General features: G+C 46.0%; 1 protein-coding gene across 3 annotated transcripts; it reads right to left on the bottom strand.

Moving 5' to 3' along the window:
- Positions 1 to 41: 41 nt before the first annotated feature.
- On the bottom strand, positions 42 to 15,207 carry GLS2 (glutaminase 2). Of its 3 annotated transcripts, XM_032874487.1 has the most exons (19): positions 14,937 to 15,047; positions 14,691 to 14,787; positions 8,876 to 8,975; positions 8,313 to 8,434; positions 7,591 to 7,720; positions 6,979 to 7,058; positions 6,730 to 6,893; positions 6,458 to 6,516; positions 5,008 to 5,040; positions 4,667 to 4,725; positions 3,672 to 3,738; positions 3,469 to 3,519; positions 3,069 to 3,245; positions 2,261 to 2,392; positions 2,055 to 2,147; positions 1,826 to 1,887; positions 1,252 to 1,328; positions 751 to 814; positions 42 to 593 (listed from the first exon to the last, which is right to left on the bottom strand). In XM_032874487.1, the coding sequence occupies exons 3-19, from the start codon at positions 8,954 to 8,956 to the stop codon at positions 437 to 439; spliced, it is 1,608 nt and encodes a 535-aa protein (XP_032730378.1). In that variant the 5' UTR covers positions 8,957 to 8,975; positions 14,691 to 14,787; positions 14,937 to 15,047; the 3' UTR covers positions 42 to 436. The 3 variants fall into 3 exon arrangements, with proteins under 3 accessions (XP_032730378.1, XP_032730376.1, XP_032730377.1); XM_032874485.1 differs by lacking the exon at positions 14,691 to 14,787 and having other exon boundaries at positions 14,937 to 15,207; XM_032874486.1 differs by lacking the exon at positions 14,937 to 15,047 and having other exon boundaries at positions 14,691 to 14,930.
- Positions 15,208 to 18,144: the final 2,937 nt, after the last annotated feature.

Raw genomic sequence — 18,144 nt, forward strand, 5'->3', positions numbered from 1 at the left:
GAGCCAAGGAGGGCAAACCTGTCCAGACGGTTAAATAAAGCCTGGTACATGGCTGTCCCACTTCCTCTGTGGACATATACCTGTGCATGGTGGCTAGGGCCCCTTTTCCAGAGTATCTCTGGCTCTCTCATGATGGTTTCTTTAGGGGAGGGAGAGGGGACCTGGGATGATTCTGAGTGGGCCAAACCATTAGGCTGTATCTCAGAGAAGCTCATCGTCTCCATGGATTGCTGTACTGCATGTGTCCACCAAGGCACTTCTCTAGACTCTGTCTGTCAAGGGAATTGGGTATTTTCACTCTCACAGAAAGCAGTGGCCTAAGTCTTGGTCCCCACTGAAGCAGTGTGGCTGTCCATAGCATGTTTGGTGGTTATGGATTGAGTGTGTGGCCAGCTCGTGCTTTTCCTCAAGCATGGACCATGTGCATGTCCCAGGCTCACACCATGCTCTCTAAGTTCTCTTTGGACAGGGCCTCTGCCGCTGCCTCAGCCTGAGTCTCCGATGGTGTGTAGGAGTCCTGGTAATCCTGAAGCAGCTTCACCACCTCCAGGTGGTTGAACTGCACAGCATCATCCAGGGGAATGTTGCCCCACCTAAAAGGAACCGAGATCGGGATCAGGGAAAGAAAACAGCGACAGTGCTCTGGTCACACTACATGACTGTGGTGGCTGGAGGGCAGAAGGAGAGAAGCTGTGCCCAGACTCCAACCCCCCCCGCCCCCGGCCACCTCCAATTTTAGCTTACTCTTACCTGTCCTTGACAAAAGGATTCACTTTGCAAGCTTCAATCAGGAACTTAACAACTTCAATGTGTCCTAGGAATATGAGCAGAAGGAAAATGAGATGGTATAGATCCTCAACCTTTTGGTGTTAGCCATATAGACTTTGGCAGCTGAAGTCTGAACCAAGAGGGGTGGGGGAAAGGCCTCTTCCCATTTTGCTCCCTGTGGCAGCCAATAATAGTTGGCCTGAAGACTGCAGGGCATCTTGACAAAACTAGTTGCTGCCCCTGTAACCTTATGGGCATATACAATAGGGAGTACTCTTCGTAGAAAAGAAATGGTCTTGGGGTGCTTGGCAGGCTCAGTCGGTAGAGCATATGACTCTTAATCTCAGGATTGTGAGTTTGAGCCCCACACTGGGAGTAGAGTTTACTTTAAAAAAAAAGGGGGGGGGATAAAATATTTTTAAAAAAGGAAAAAAAAAAAAGGATCTTAAGCTCTGGTTCCCCTTTTATTTAACCTTCAGATACCTTCAGCTGCAGCAACATGCAGGGCTGTGCGGGAGTCATAGTCTTTCTGTTCCATGTCCATGGCTGACAAGGCAAACCTGAGGGTTGTGGAAAGCAGCTGGAGTTACCCAGATTAGTCTAGAATCACTAGTGTCTTTTCTGAAGTGGGGTTCTGACTAGATAGGTTCCAGAAAAAATAAAACAGGCTCACTAAGATCTGTAGACCCTGCATAATCATGTTCCATACCCAGATGAGACTGTTACTCCCAAATCAGACAGGGGTGTGATGCTTCCAGAAACATCACTGCCTACCTGTGGTAGGTGCCCAGCACATGTTTGTTGATGTTGGTGATCTACTTGAGGGTGCTTACTTCCCTCCTAGGACTCTGCTCTTAGCACCCAGATTAATCATAACATGGCTGCCATTATTTAAATTCATATCACATGGCAGTCACTGTACTTAAAACAATCTCATTTAAATGCAGTCTGTATCCATTCTATCTGGCTCTAAAGCCGAAAAGCCTTTAACTATTTTGCTGTGTTGACTCCTAATGAGATCTCTGATCAGGAGTATTTTACTGTGTTTATTTGGTACCTTCGAAGGGCTGAGACATCTCCACTATAGGCAGCAAATAACAGGTTCACCACAGTCTTGTTCTGGAAAACAAATACCCACCTGAGATTAACTGTGACTTTGGGCTCACCCATGCTCAGCTCTGTCCTGTGACCCTTCTCCAAAGATGCTTAGCCAAGGGTATTGCTAAACCATTAATGGAATGTTCTATTCTGAAATAGTCTTACAAGCCACCTGGGGTTTTCCTTACCCGAACTTCTCCCCCTTCACGCCGTGGGTCTAACTTTCGAGCACAGTGCCTCAGGTTGTCATAGTTGTGGAAATTGAACAGAGACACCAGCTTCTAGAATTGTAAGCCAAAGAGATCGATTATTTACTCCCTGCACTCACTAGGAGCTCAAAATTGTTTCATTTACTCATTCAAAATCATTAAGATCTTCAGGCAAAATAACTCACTTGGCAGAAGCTGATGCCTCTATGGCTGTTCCCTAGCTTGTCCAATGGAGGTGACAGACACATCATTCCCATGACATTGGGCACCACTAGGAGGATGGCTCCTGATACAGCTGACTTGGCCGGCAGGCCCACCTTGGGGATAAAATTGAGACTGAGGATAAGCTAGTAGTGCCTTCAAGTCTGGATTAATAAGTTCATCTATTCCAAATGACTGCACAGGCAAGGTCATGTCCACCTCAACCTCTTGGCTTGTTAATTAGCTTCTTTCCTTACTCCTCTCCTGTCCTGTCTTCTTTAAACTCGTGGCTTCAGTAAGGAAATACTTGTTGAGTGTCTATGCTGTGCCTGATGCTGCCCTAGAGTTAGGATGGTCTCTTGACTTCATGCTGGTGGTAGGAGATGGACGATCAAGAGACAAAAAGAATCATAGCTTATGAGATAACACAGGAGGAAAGAAGCAGAGTGCTGCAATGGAGAATGCAGTGGGAGGGGGGCCTACTGGAGACAGGATGGTCAGCAAAGCCTCTCTGAGGAAGGGACCTTCTCTGAGGACCGAGACCTAGAGAAGTGCCAGGTACATGGAGGGTGGCAGAAGTGGGGTTCAGAAGCTGCAACATCATGTATTAATGTGTTTGAGGGACTTGATGTGTTTGACAGACTCGCCTAAGGACTCTCAGCCTAACTGCCAGACTAGGAGTTACGAAGGAGAGGCAGGAACAAGTTTCCAGCCTCCACCTTTGGAGACTCCGTGGCCTCACTTCTTGGCTCCGGACCGGTAGCAAACAATGGCAGGGCTGGAAGCACTCACATGGAAGGCAAACTGGCCTGAGAAGTCGTACATGCCGCAGGAGTGCATGAGGCTGAGGGTGTTGCGTACTGCTTCAGCACTCAGGACGCTCTCTCCTGTGATGGGGCAGATCCCGCCATTGGCCAGGGTGGCTGCCATGACACTGCCTGACTCACAGGTCACTTCCACTGAGCACAGCTGTAGAGACAAGGCAGAAGGGTGGGTGCAATGTGGACCATGAACACCATGTTCTTGGGCACAGAGCCATGTTCTTGGCCTCCTGATCTTTCAGAAAGTTCCCCTGGTGTTTCTGAAGGACACCAGAACCACTGGAGAGGACGCATCCCTCATGTGGGTCAGAGCGAGGATGGTGGACTGTCCTATTCCTTTGGCCCTGCGCTGAACAACAGTGTGTGCTCACCTGGAAATAGAGGTCGAGGGCTGCCATCATGTCCACCCCCTTAGGAAAGCACTGTAAGGAAGAAGAAGGGAGAACATTTCCTTTCAGGCCATCAGCAAACCCTGTCAAGCTGCCAGGATCTCAACCGAAGTCCCCAACCCCATGTGCCCTTCCACCAGCTGCAGAATTCTCAGGGACTTTCTTTACCAGCCTCTCCCAGTTACCTTCTTTTCCTTTAGATAATAGCCGATGGCATAATTCCGATCGCCTGTTTCCTTCTCTGACTGGAATCTGAAGCAAACACCCAATTTAGTACTTGATGGTTGAGGGGTGGGTTTTAGGAGAAGGGGAAAAAATACCTTCCCTGAGAGAGACAGGACTAGTTCACACGTGTCAAACTAAATCAGCCCCCAAATAAATCCTCATGGTAATCCTGGAGAAAACTACTGACCCTGAGCAAGCAGTAGACATAGCTTTACTATTAAGTGTGAAAAAGAAACTCCCAACCCCCAAATTGTCTAGTCATCTAGTTTGGAGAAACTGATGAGGTTTCTGGCTTGGAGAGGCTTGGCAAGAAGGGCTTAGGTATAAACCCTCACACTGCCTCTCTAAATACTAAATAGAAATGGAACAAATTCTTTTACAAAATAAACAAATATCAATGAATTGGCTCAGAGGAAGCTGGGTAGCCAAAATTCCCCTGGATTTCCTCCTCTTAAGATTCTTTCATCCAGGGACACCTGGGTGGCTCAGTTGGTTAAGCTGCTGCCTTCGTCTCAGGTCATGATCCCAGCGTCCTGGGATCAAGTCCCACATCGGGCTCCTTGCTCAGCGGGAGCCTGCTTCTCCCTCTGCCTCTGCCTGCCACTCTGTCTGCCTGTGCTCACTCTGACAAATAAATAAATAAAATCTTAAAAAAAAAAAAAAAAAGATTCTTTCATCCCGGGACGCCTGGGTGGCTCAGTGGGTTAAGCCGCTGCCTTCGGCTCAGGTCATGATCTCGGGATCCTGGGATTGAGTCCCGCATCGGGCTCTCTGCTCGGTGGGGAGCCTGCTTCCCTCTCTCTCTCTTCCTGTCTCTGTCTACTGTGATCTCTCTCTGTCAAATAAATAAAATAAAATCTTAAAAAAAAAAAAAAGATTCTTTCATCCCCCTTCTCTATGGCAAGTGCACATATCCCACAATGTATTTAGCCAATCCCGCAAAAGGGGGCCTTACGTGGCATTGCTGAAACCCATGTATTCATTCCCAGCCATTTTGTTCAGATACTGTAACACCTGAAAGAGGAAAGGGGGCATGAAAGGCATCACATGGGTGAGGACCCCTACTGAACACATACTAGCCTGATGAAGCCTTCTGAATTTCTCAGTCATTATCCCAGCAGAGACTCAGGAGGCTTTCCCCTCTGAGGCCATAGATTCCCATGCCTCTGGAAATAAGCCTTCTAGTATGGGCTGGTGCACTATCAGAGTGGAGTTAGAGCTGAGCACTGGGGCAGGTGGAGGGGACAAAATGCTATGGAGAAAAGCAGCCAGGAGCTGAGTAGCAAGGGAACTTACAAAATCAAACTTCTCTGCTTTGTTACAGTCCATCTGCAGAGAGAGAGAGAGAGAGAGAGGGAGAGAGATCGATCAGCTTTCCAAGCCTAGGATGATGACAGGGGAGTGTCAGGAGGACTTAGTGGAGTTTAATGTCTTACACTGATTTTGCCACTGGGAATATTTTACATTTTACAACGATTTTTTTTAATGACTGATATACACACACACACACATTATATATTATTGTTATATATATATTATATATTATATATATGTGTGTGTGTGTGTATATATAATATATAGTTATATAATATTGTGTGTGTGTGTGTGTGTGTGTGTGTGTATTTGGGGGGGTACGGCTGCATATTTAGTGATCTTAAAAACCAAACCATTTAGATTTTATTATCAAGTAATGAGTACAGATAACTTCAGCCCATCCAGGAGTCTTACCCATCTGAGTCTCACTTCCAATTCCATTCTCAATCCCAGGCCTCATCCCTGCCTCTCACTTCCATTATCCTGAGTCCGGTCCTGTCCCCAAGTCCCACTCCAATTCTGATCCCCATCCCCATCCCTTACAGCCCAGGCTGGTGCCATACTCTATCATATCCCTGACCTCCATAGCTATCTCCAACGGGATTAACAGGAATGGGATGAGAGGTGTGTTGCACAGAATATTGTTATATAGATTATATTGATAACCAAAATAAAGCTGAAGATCTTAGCTGAGTCAGGTCCAATAAGGCCTACTTCAATGGGAATAGGATGAGGCAGGTGCAGGTTACAGGGCTGCAGGCAGAGGTAACCCAGGGCAAGGGAGAGCTTGAGCCTGGTCTCCCACCCCACCCCCCACCACACCCTGTTGCTTCCTACACATGTCAACTATAGTGTCAACACCATAGGGACACTGACACCTGAGTCCCTGGGGGGAGGGTTCCTAACACCACCTTCCTCAGGAGGGGCTGTGATTGGCTCTGGAATGTTGCTGCCCACGCTGTTCTCAGGTTCTTGCTCAAGCTTTGGGAGACCTACAGCTGACAGGCCAGCCTGATGCCCTTGCTCAAGGCCAACTCACAGTTTCAAGTGACGTGAATAGCTGCCCTGGCCTGGCCATTCACCCTTCTTTCTGTGTCCCTCACCCAGAAGTGGCCAATCAGTGCCCAGTAGTGCTGTCCTCCCCCTGTATCTGGCATGTGGCCCTTGGTCCTAGGCAGGGGTCAAGACCTGCTCACTTCTCTAAGGGCCAGGAAGCTCTGGGCTCCAGACTCATGGGTGGGGGCAGAGGTATAGTTCCTTTTACTAACATCTTCAATATATGTGGTCGTTGCTGTGCCCTCACTGCCTCCTGGAGACCCTCAAAGGAATCAAAGACCCAGTAATCCCCCTGAAGAGCTGGGCAGATATGAGGAATATAGAAACAAGGGGATTTAGAGAATAGTACCTTCCAGAAGGTTAGGATGGCACTGACCTTGATCAGGGAGCTCACGACAATGGCACCAGCATTGACCATGGGGTTATGGGGGATTCCTGGAGAAATACAAACCACCCAGTCTTATTAGCCACTGTGCAAAGCCTCCTTTACAGCCTGCCCACTCTGCAGGCTAGACAAATCTTTCTTTGCTGGGGAGGATAAAATGACAGAACTGATCAGGAAGGTCAGGGAAACAAACAGGGCTGCAGGGGTAGGTGGGAATAAGAAGGGGGACACCTGAGTCTGATCTGAGCTCTGGTGGCACTCACCTTCCTCATTGAGAGAGAGCTTGTTGTAGCGTAGGCCACTGGGCTCCTTGCCCACAAACTTGTGCACGTAGTCAGTGCCAAGGGTGCTGATGGAGATGGCATAGGTGAGGGGCTTCACACAGGACTGCAGGCAGAAGGGAATCTTTGTGTGGCCCACGGAGTGCCTGCAGCAGACAGGTGCCGCAAAAAGAGTCAGCCTATGTTCTGCACCTGTGCCCTGCCTCCCCATCCTCTCACCCGGCATCTCACCGCTGACCATCCACAGTGCACAGGGAGACGCCCCACAGGTCCGGGTTGGACTTGGCCAGCTGGGGTATATAGGCTGCCACCTGGGCGTGAGTGGGGAGAGAAAACAGAACGGGGATATGGATGTAGAGAGGGGAACAGAGCTGAGGTTCAGGGTCAGGAAACTCTTTTAGATAAAAATGAGAATTCTGTCTTCTGCAGGGCAACAGGGTTCCCTCCTGCCTGTTGTTCCCAGGGACACCCAAGTCTTAAGTCCAAGAAGGCCTTATCTTTCTGTAGCCTTATCCCAATAGAGATGGCAGTAAAGCCTACAGAAGGTAAAAAGTGGAGAATTCTGGGGTCAGTTTCCCTTTTTGGGTCTTGGGCTTAATTACCCTACAGGTCTCCTTCAAAGGTCTATTGAATCCTTCATGCCAATTGTCCCCTTTGGAACTTTGGCTTCCCTCCTCTACTCTAGAAATCACATGTATAGAAATACATAAAACCCTTGTCCCCATTTTTAGAGATTCCGCTTCTCATCTCTCAATCATGGATTCCCAACCCCCGGAAATTTCCAAGAAGCAAAGTATATCTGGCCCAGAGCCCTTGTCCCGCCCTTAGTCCCCTGGCCCTCACTTTGCCTCCAGTGAGCTCTTTGGCATCTTCAAAGATGCGATCCACATGGCTCGTGAACTCCTCAAAATCAGGAATGACAAACTTCCTTCGGAATGCCTGGGTCAGGAGCACAATGTTGCTGCTCACACACCTGGATCCCAGACACGATGGGGTTAGGGGGCTGGAGAGATGCAGCTGCGACTCACTCCGGAGCCATGGAAGTCAGGAATAAGGAAAGTTTGAGTGGTCATTAGGTTTGGGACCAACAGCTGTATGACCTTTGGCATGTTACTTTATCTTTCTGGGTCTCAAGTTTCTTTTGCCCCTAAAATGAGGGGTGGCAATGATCTGGAAGGATAGCCCAAGACACAGTGTCTTAGGATATGAGAAAAAAATAAGTACCCAAATGATATGTACAGTGGGTCACCTTAATATTTTAAAATTCCTAAATCATATAAGTGTATTTACATATATTCCTATATGTACGTAAATGCATAGGACATTATCTAGAAGATACCCACTAATCTGTCATCAATGTTTCCTTCTGGGAAAAGGGACTGGGGTTGGGGAGACAAGGAAGGGAGAACATGTATTTCTATGTTGTTTGCACTTTTATAATGAGTACGCGAACATTCATATGTTACTTGTATAATAAATAATACATTGAGGAGCCCTCCCTGCTGTTATAGTCTATGTCCACAGAACAGTTCTGAGAATGGTGCCCTTAACTGTGGGGCCCTCACTTTTGGAAGAGATCTCGGTCCAAGAGGCCACCACTGCTGGACTCTCGAACCATGCGACGCATCTGGCTCATGCAGTCCCGGAGCCGGGGATCTGATGTCTGCAGTCCGGTGGCCTTCAGTGCCTTTAGGGGAAAGAAGCCTGGTAAGGTCAACTACAAGGACAGTAATGCAATCCTAACCTTCTTTCCCAATGGATAACAATTAGCTCAACCCCAACTACTACGACACGTGGACCAAATGGGTTTGCAGACTAAGAAAGGAGGAATGGTGCAGGGTTGAAGGCTGATAAGAGTTTCCTGCCCTTATTTATCAAGGCAGCTGGTTTCTGAACCCCTTGGGTCAAAGTCTCAAACCAAGAATATGGATTGAGTCAGAGGGTTTAATCTTTCCAGCCTGGAGCATAGATGGGATTGCCTTATGAGCCTTGATATCTACTGCCATCTCCTACTTTTCACCCTCATGAGGCAACGTGTTAGCTACCCTACACTTGTCCTGTCCTCCTTTTCCTGCTTTGCAGAGATCCTGAGGTCTCAGCATTCTGAGAAGATAAGAGAGGAACTTACGGTAGTGAATTTGTGGATAGGGATTCTTTCCTGTCCTTCAGCAATAGTGTAGAAGAGCAGATCACCCAGGCGGGATAGCATGCCACTCTCTGATGAGTCACTGTTTGGGGGCAGAGATAGGAAAGGAGGATAGGAACATGAGAACTGCTCCCTGCTTCTCCTCCTAGAACATGGCCTTATAAATAGATAGGTGTCCCTGGGACACCAAAGTGGTTCAGTCGGTTAAGTGTCTGCCTTTCTTCAGCTCAGGTCACGATCCTAGGGTCCTGGGATTGGGGGGGGTCCCTGCTCAGTGGGGAGCCTGCTTCTCCTTCTGCCCCCACCTTGTGCTCACTCTCTCACTTGCTCTGTCTGAAATAAATAAAATCTTTAAAATAAATACATAAACAAACAAATAAATAGGTAAGTGTCCTCACTCTACCTCACTCAACCCTCCTGCCTGAATCATTTGATCTCTCCCTATACTTCCAGCTTTCACATCTTTCCTGGAAGGTCTTAAATCTTACTCTCTAGCTTTCTTTTGTTTCTACTTTCAGACCTTTATTTCTAGCTGCCTTCTAGACACTTCCATTTCTAGATGTCCCATAGGCACTGACAACTCAAAATGTCCAAACTTGATGTTATCTCACCTCCCTCCCTCTGCTGCTCTTCCTGTGCTCGCCATTTGGGTTAATAGTAGTATCACACACCCTGGTGCCAAGCTGGAAACTTGAAATCATTTGGAGAATTCCCATACCTTACATCCATGTTCGGTCGGTAACCCCACATTATGGTAACCACCATAATGTCTCTCAAATCCACCCTCTTTTCTTCTCCTATGCCAGCACGGTATAGTAGAAAGAACCGAATTTGCCCCTTAGAAGCTGTGTGACCTTAATAGGGTTAGTAAATCAGATTATTTAATCTTGCTGAACCTCCTTCCTCATCTGTAAAATAAGGGTAACAATGCCTACTTCACATGGGTGAAGTAGGCTTAATTAACATAACATTTTGCGAAAAAGTCTTTCACAAAGTAAATGCTCAGTAAACCATGTTTCTTTATTAGCAGTCCATATTGTCTGTTCCCTAACTGTTACTACACTCCCTTGTCTTCCAACCCTTCTTCCACCATGTGCCAGTTCTTTCTAAAACTCAAATATCGGGGCGCCTGGGTGGCTCAGTGGGTTAAAGCCTCTGCCTTCGGCTTGGGTTGTGATCCCAGGGTCCTGCGATTGAGCCCCTCATCAGGATCTCTGCTCAGCAGGGAGCCTGCTTCCCTTCCTCTCTCTCTGCCTGCCTCTCTGCTTACTTGTGATCTCTGTCAAATAAATAAATAAAATCTTTAAAAAAAATAAAAAAAATAAAACTCAAATATCATTTCTCTACTCAAAAACCTTTGATAGTTCCCCAGTGTCTACCAAATAAGTTCTTATTTCTTGGTTTGGCACTCAAGGCTCTTTAAAACCTGCCAACAGGGGCACCTGGGTGGCTCATTTGGGTAAGCATTGGACTCTTGGTTTTGGCTCAGGTCGTGATCCCATGAGTTATGAGCCCTGAGTTGGGCTCTGTGCTTGGTGGGGAGCTTTCCTGAAGAGTTTCTCCCTCTGCCTCTCTCCCACACGCACACACTCTCTCTCAAATAAATAACTCTTAAAAAAACCAAAAAAACAAAAAAAAAAACCAGGCCTGCCAACCTTCCTTTCCTATTCTCCACCATACCCTGACACTCCAGTTATGCCAGATAATAGGTAGGTGTCCAAATGGGCCAGGCATTGTCAGCGTTCCTGGCCTTTGCTTATGCTGCAACTTCTGTATGAAATGACCTTTTTCTCCTTCACTTGGGACAGTCCTGCTCATCCTTCAAGGTCCAGACCAAATATACTAACTCTGTAAAGGCTTCCTCAAACCTTCCAATATTGTTTATGCTGCTGGTATGACACAACCCACCATCTTATTGACAGAAGGATCTCCCTTGCTCCACTGTTAGGTCTTTGTGATTTTTTTTTTTTTTTGAGAGTCTACATTCATTATTTTTCTAAATTAGAAGTGCATTGCAAAATCTAAACAGATATGATATTTTGTATTATAGATTAAATTCAGAAAAGATGTAAAAATTTCCTTTTTTTTTTTTAAGGTTTTATTTTTAAGTACCCTCTGCACTCAGTGTGGGGCTCAAACTTGTGATATGGAGATCAAGAGTTGCATGCTCCACTGACTGAGCCAGCCAGGTGCCCCAAGATGTAAAAATTTCTTTTTCTTTTTTTTAAGATATAAAGATTTCTAATTCCCATTCTCTCAATTTTTTTTAAGGCTTTATTTCCCACACCCCCACCCATTTTGCCCATTCTCCCTCCCCTCCCTCTTCATACATCTTTCTCTCTCTCTCTCTATATATATATATCTATATGTAGATATATATCTATATAGATATATGTATATATCTATATAGATCTAAATATATATCTATATAGATCTATATAGATATACATCCCTCTATAAATTTTTGTCTTCCTAACATTGAGCAAAGTCCCTAACACATAGTGGGTCTTCAATAGAGAATTACCAAGTTACATTTCTAGGAAGCTTCCTGTTTCCCCAAATCTCTCTTTTGCTGGCTTATAGTGCTTAAAATTCCAGGTACTGAAGACTTCTTGGTTTTCATGAATTCCGCTATTAATATGCCAACAGATTTAGAGGAAATATTTTTTCAGATCATTCCAAACATGACAGGTATTTGAAATTAAGACCCTTTAAAACTCTTTGACCCAACAATTTGACTTCCAGGTATTTATCCTGTAAGTGTACTTACACACCTGCAAAGTAACATATTCACATTTATTGTATTGTTAGTAATAGTTAAGACTGGAAATGACCTAAATGTGCATCAACAGGGAACTGGCTAGGTAAATTATGGTATATTCATGTAATGACATATTATGCAGTATAAAAAAATGAAATGAGAGAGTTCCTTAAGTACTGACATGGAATGATATCTAAGATGTCATATTGCTGCACATCAGGCTCCCTGCTCAGCAGGGAGCCTGCTTCTCCCTCTCCCACTCCTCCTGGTTGTGTTCTCTCTCTCGCTGTCTCTCTCTGTCAAATAAATAAAATCTTAAAAAAAAATAAGATGTCATTTTAACTCAAATAAGCAAGCTGTAGAACCATGTTCATAGTATGGTACCATTTATGTTAAAAGGAAAAAGATATACTTCCCTCTTAAGGTACAAAATATTTCTAGAAGGATATATAAGAAACCTATTTAAAAAAAGAAAGAAAGAAACTTGTAAGTCTGATTTACCTTCCTCTAGGGTGACGAAGCAGGTGCTGGGCAAAAGGAGTAGGATGGATATTATCCACTATATATCTCTTTGCATATTTTGAATTTTGAACCATATGAATATGTATATAGTGTTTATTGAATATGGTATATATGAATATGGGCATACTATCTATTAAAACAATGCATTAAAAAATAACAAGTCTCTCAAGAAACTTGGCATAGACGATGCATGTACATATTTAGGGCCAGGAGAATACCAGGAGAGGGGGATTTCTTTTTCTGAGGAAATCCAGTTGTCACATGAGACCAGTGACTTTAGGGAGGACAGGATCCATGCAGTGATAGAAGAAGGATGAAAAAGCTATCTGAGGAATAACTCAAGAAGGCTATTATGTAGAACACTTTAGGGCAGGCCTCTCTGTGCCTGGAAGCTGAAGGAAAATGGGAAATTATGCCATACCACTAAGGTATCACAAGCCTTAAGTAAACTGCATACCCATTTGGCTCAAATATGAATTGATCTACAATATAATGTTGGGGGGGAACAAGGTGCAGGACAATGTGTATAGCATGATGAACAGAAAATAATATCAACATGTATTTGCTGATACATGCATAAAATATCTCTAAAAGGTTATACAAGATACTGATGACAGTTGTCTCTGGGAAGCAAAATCTCCTAGGAATTTACTCTAAGAAATAACTGAGTAGGTGCACAAGAATTTGCAGTAACCAGACTGAAAATTGATTACATAAATTATGATGCCTCATACAATATAATCTCAAAATTGTTAAATAGCCACCATTAAAATGATGATATCACATATACATATTCAATATTAAAAATTGCTTGTAGGGGTGCCTGGGTGGCTCAGTCATTAATCATCTGCCCTCGGCTCATATCCTGGGATTAAGCCCCACATCAGGCTCCCTGCTCAGCGAGGAGCCCACTTCTCCCTCTCCAGCTCCCCTGTGCTTGTGTTCCCTCTCTCTCTCTCTCTCTCTCCATCATAAACAAATAAAATCTTTAAAAAAAAAAAAGCTGTTTGTAAATGAAAAAGATAGGTTACCAAAAATATGAATACTATGATCCTATTTTTGTTAAATTTTTATATATCCATATATAAGGTATATATGGATATATATTGGGTTACCTCTATTACTGGGATCCTTTATTTTCTTCTTGATACTCTATCTTGTTTTTCTCTTATAACAAGAAATAAGAAAGCTAAATATTAAAAAACAAACAAGAACCCGAATAGCAGGGCATTTTCTCTTTTCTCCTTTCCTTTCCCCCCTCAAACACAAGAACACCTCCCCATCATGGTATCACACTCTCAGAGCCCATGCCCTCCCAGTCCTTTCAACTCCTTCTGCCCAAGAGAACACCAGATCAAGGCCCTTACCACAAATTCCCTGGGAGCACAGACAGTCAGAGGCAGGAGGATCAAGGTTCCCCAGAACATGTCTATCACCTGATTCCACTGGACAAGGAAGAGTGTGTGGAAGGAATCAGGGATACCCCTCGCTCCCATCCCACAGAAGGTTTTAAGGTGAGGGAGGTTAAGGCATTGCGCTATCCCACCATTTCTCCCATGGTGATTACTTGGGAAAAGTTGGAATAGAGAGTGGAATGGAAGAGAGAGGGCTAATTTTTGAAAGTTCAATGTTCCACGTTTCCTTGAGAAGAGGCACGTATAGCCTAAAAATTAATAAGTAAATCATACCTTACTGGTCTGTTACCTGTCAGGACAGAGGCTCCAGTGGTGGTGAGACAGTGCTGTGTCTGTCTGGCTACTTTAATTATGATGTGCATGTCTTTCTGAATGTCATCAGTACATGTCAATGACAGGGAAATGGTCCATTTTTTGTTCCTGCTATAACAGAGCAAGAGCCACTTGGGCAGTGTCTACGTTGGCTTCTAGAAAGGACAAAATTTCCTGCTCAGCTCTGTCTGTATTTCGGAGAAAAGAGGCTCAGCCACCAAGTGTTCCTGGGTGGTGGAGAAGAGAGGTACAGCCTCTGGGGCAGAATAATAGCCCAAGGGAAGCAAACCTTTTATTATTATGATTTCTTTGTAAGAGAACCTTTTAAATCGGGGAGCCTGAGCAGCACAAACAAACAACGCAGCTCTGACTGGGTCTGATTTGAGAAATCTGCATCTTGCGATTTTTTCCCTATTACGACTTTCCTCATTCAACAGCCAATTGGAAACTACCCTTATTCTAGAGATTTGAGGGCCCTGACAACGCACACATCCAACACATAAGCAAACGACACACGCACATACCTGCGCACTAATAATACACGCGCATCACACATTACACGCCGAGGACATGCCGAACACAAACACACCATACAGCTGGACAGACCCAAGTACACCAAGACACGAGACGGGAGGCTGTTCCATACCCACTCATCCCCTAAAATACATCCGTGGACCTAGGAGGAGAGAGGGAGGGTGAGGATGCGCGGTGCGCACACGGCCCTGCACTCAGACACGTGCACCAAGCAACACTCCGCGCCCATCTGCGTTCCCAGTTAAGTACGCACCTTGGACAAGCACCATCCCGAGGACCGACCTGCCCAAATGCCCTCCCGGGCGGACGGCATGTTACCGCCCGAGCGCGGCGGACCCAAAGCCCCAAATCTAAAGGAAAAGGCATCGCAGGCTAGTGAGCGAGGAGAAGAGAGGGGAGATGAGATGCGCTCTCGGGGTAAAGGGACTCGGGAGCTGGCGACAACGACAGTGGGAGTAGCGAGCGAGCCTGTCCCCTGCCCCTGTCCCGCAAGCCTTACTGATCCTGGCGCTGCGGCTCGTGGCTGTGCGGCGTCTCCCTGCCCAGCGCCGCGGCCTCACTGAGGTGGTGCCGGACGCCCCCGCCAAGGAGAGGGCTCCGGCTCAGGTGACCCCAGCCTCCCAGCCAGCAGTGACTGCCGGTCCCGCTCAGCGCATTCTGCAGAGCCCTCATAGAGCGCATCCCCCCAGCGCGTCTCCCACTCGGCCCGAGCGCCCGAGGAGTCTGAGCGCTGGTTGGAGGGAGGGGCGGAGGAATCGTAAACGCCGCAAGGTGCGGGGAGCTGGGTGTTGGAGTGCGGAGCCTAGGATGTGGAGGGGAGGGGAGGGGAGGGGCCTAGTGGGTGGGGTCCCGGAGCAGGGGGAGGGGCCGGTCCCTAAGTGTATCGGACCACTGCGAAATGCACTCACGCCCCCCTAGACAGGGGATGGGCGAGGAGTGGATAGGAGAGAAAATGCGGAGGGGGGGAACGTTTAGTGGGTGGTTAAAAAAGGGCGGTGCCCGAAGGTGGGATGGACAACGTCCAGGTCCAATCATCGGGGAAGCAAAGACCTTGGGGGCGGAGAAAAGAGGAGGCTACCCAATGAGAGCAAGGCGGTGGGCCGCCCGCGAAAGCCCTGTGAATTCCTTCGTCCCCCGGCACCTTGCGGCGGCCTTGCGTGCGGACGTTGAGGGCGGGAAAGCCGAGGGTTGGGGCTTTGCGAAGCCAGGAGAGCTCCCGGAGGACGCGGCGGCGTTAGAACGATGGCGCTCTCGGAGAGAGAGGGGAGGAGTACCTGTCTACACTTGGATAAGAGTGAGCCCTATTCAAGAGGCCGCCTAGTGACCTTCAGCATTCGAAGGCCAGACCCGAACACAGTAACTCGCCGCGTCGAGCGGCATGGAGGTCAAATGAACGCCTCGTCTCCGGCACGCGGCATTGGTGAGTTGAGGAGTCAGATGTCCTGGCCGGAAAATAGCCCGACCAGAAACAGCCCCGGGCACTTCAGGGAGGGCCTGAGTTGGATGAAAAGGTCATCCTGATGGTTACTAGGTTGCCTGGGTTCTCATTTCAACTCTGACAGTCATTTGGCGGCTGTTTAGGACTTGCATGTTCTTGACTGGGCCCTTAACACATTTTATAAACCTTTAAGTGCTCCCAAGATTTTAGTTATTTTAATTGCTTGCCCCTGTATTCCTTTTTTTTTTTAATTTTTATTTTTTTATTTTTTTTAAGATTTTTTATTTATTTATTTATTTGACAGAGAGATCACAAGTAGACAGGGAGGCAGGCAGAGAGAGAGGAGGGAGCAGGCTCCCTGCTGAGCAGAGAGCCTGATGCGGGACTCGATCCCAGGGCCCTGAGATCATGACCCCAGCCGAAGGCAGCGGCTTAACCCACTGAGCCACCCAGGCGCCCTGCCCCTGTATTCCTTACGGAAAAGAGGTGATCTAGAAAAGGAATTTTGAAAACTAAGGAAATTTATCATTTGCAACTAGGAAAACATTCATTTGTGGTTTCGCAGTGCTTAACACAGCATCTGTGTTTAATAGAAACTCTGTAAATATTAGCTACCATCTAGTGCATATGGTGGATTTTATATGGTCTATCACTCCCACTTACCAGAGACTTCAGAGTAGTTACAGTTAGTCCCATTTGGAAGATGAGGAAACTAAGACTCAGAACTAGGACTTATTTTAATAACGTAACCCAGTTGTAATTTAATATCAGAGATATCATTGTAATTTAATATCAGAGTCAGGAATTAGACTCAGGTAAGTCTGTGACTACAAGGCTTTCTTCATCATGAAGCTCTTCCCAAAATTAACCCATTGAATTGGATTATCCCAGGAAATGATCCTATCCCTAAAGGAAGCGTTTTATGTGAGAAACGTTATGGTAAGGTACTGGGAGTTGTCTAGAGGCCGTATCACAAACCCTTTTCTTACAAAAAAAAATTTTTTTAAGGGACCCCTGGGTGGCTCAGTTGGTTAAGCAACTGCCTTTGGCTGGGGTCATGATCCTGGGGTCCTGGTATCAAGCCCCATGTCAGGCTCTTTGCTCAGCAGGGAGCCTGCTTCTCCCTGGCCATCTGCCTGCTGCTCTGCCTGTTTGTGCTCTCTCTGTCAAATAAATAAAATTTTTAAAAATTTGTAATTTCTCCATCTAATGTGGGGCTTGAATTTTCAACCCTGAGATCAAGGTTGCACACTCTACCTTCACTTTTCATTTAGGGATTAAAATGAGCATCAAGGGCATTTGGGAGTATAAATATCAAAACCATTCTCTGGTGTGTTTTGTAGAAAGGCAGTTCTCCTTTGCTTTGGTTAGGGATGGAGGGTTTTTTTGGGTTTGAAACCAGATAGAGTGACCTTTCTTTTGTTTGTTTTTCTCTCTGGCAGTCATACCATATCTGCCCTATCTCCTATTGGGACTCTCTCTAACTCAGGAACTCTAGCTTGCTCTCAGCTGCCTCCTGCGTGGCTTTGCCCATGACTTTAAGAATGTTCTGGTAGGGGCACCTGGGTGGCTCAGTTGGTTAAACGTCTGCCTTCACTCAGGTCATGATCGCAGGGTCCTGGGATGGAGCCCAGTTCCAGCTTCCTGCTCAGCAGGGTGTCTGCTTTTCCCTCTCCCTTTGCCCCCCAACACTTGCTTATGCTCCCACCCCCTCAATAAATAAAAATTTTTTTTAAAAAGAGAGTTCTGGAGTATAAACTCAAGCCAGCATTAGTTTTTCCAAATATAATAAAGCTAATCTTATCCTTTTCTCACAGGAATGTAATTTCTCTGAAGCGTTTTAAGCTGTCAAGAAAGCGATACCATATGTTAGGGATTTCTGAACATTACCTAGAAGTTATTTGCTTCCTTTTATTTCCTTCCCCTGCTTTTATGAATTAGCCTTAATTATAGTCAATAATGAGGTCCTCAATCTTCTTCCCAGTTCTCTCTGACTAGAGGAACCTGTTGAGCAGTGAAGTAAATCTACCTGTAGAAAGGGAGGTTGTTAGCATAGAGAACTAGCTTCCAGCTGCCCTTTGACCTTTGGTGTGATTTTCTTCCACTACAGTATTGTTAAATTTACATGAGGATGGAGCATGAACTAGTGACTTGGGAGACCCACAGTATTGTGTAAAGTATAAAATATTCAAGAAGAACAAGTTTGTCATTCCAGGTGGTTAAAGCTTGGCAGTGTCAGATCCTTTTCTTGTTCTTGATTTGAAAAAGA

The sequence above is a fragment of the Lontra canadensis genome, unplaced genomic scaffold (assembly GCF_010015895.1).
Source record: "Lontra canadensis isolate GAN:19392208 unplaced genomic scaffold, GSC_riverotter_1.0 scaffold53, whole genome shotgun sequence".
Classification (NCBI taxonomy): domain Eukaryota; kingdom Metazoa; phylum Chordata; class Mammalia; order Carnivora; family Mustelidae; genus Lontra; species Lontra canadensis.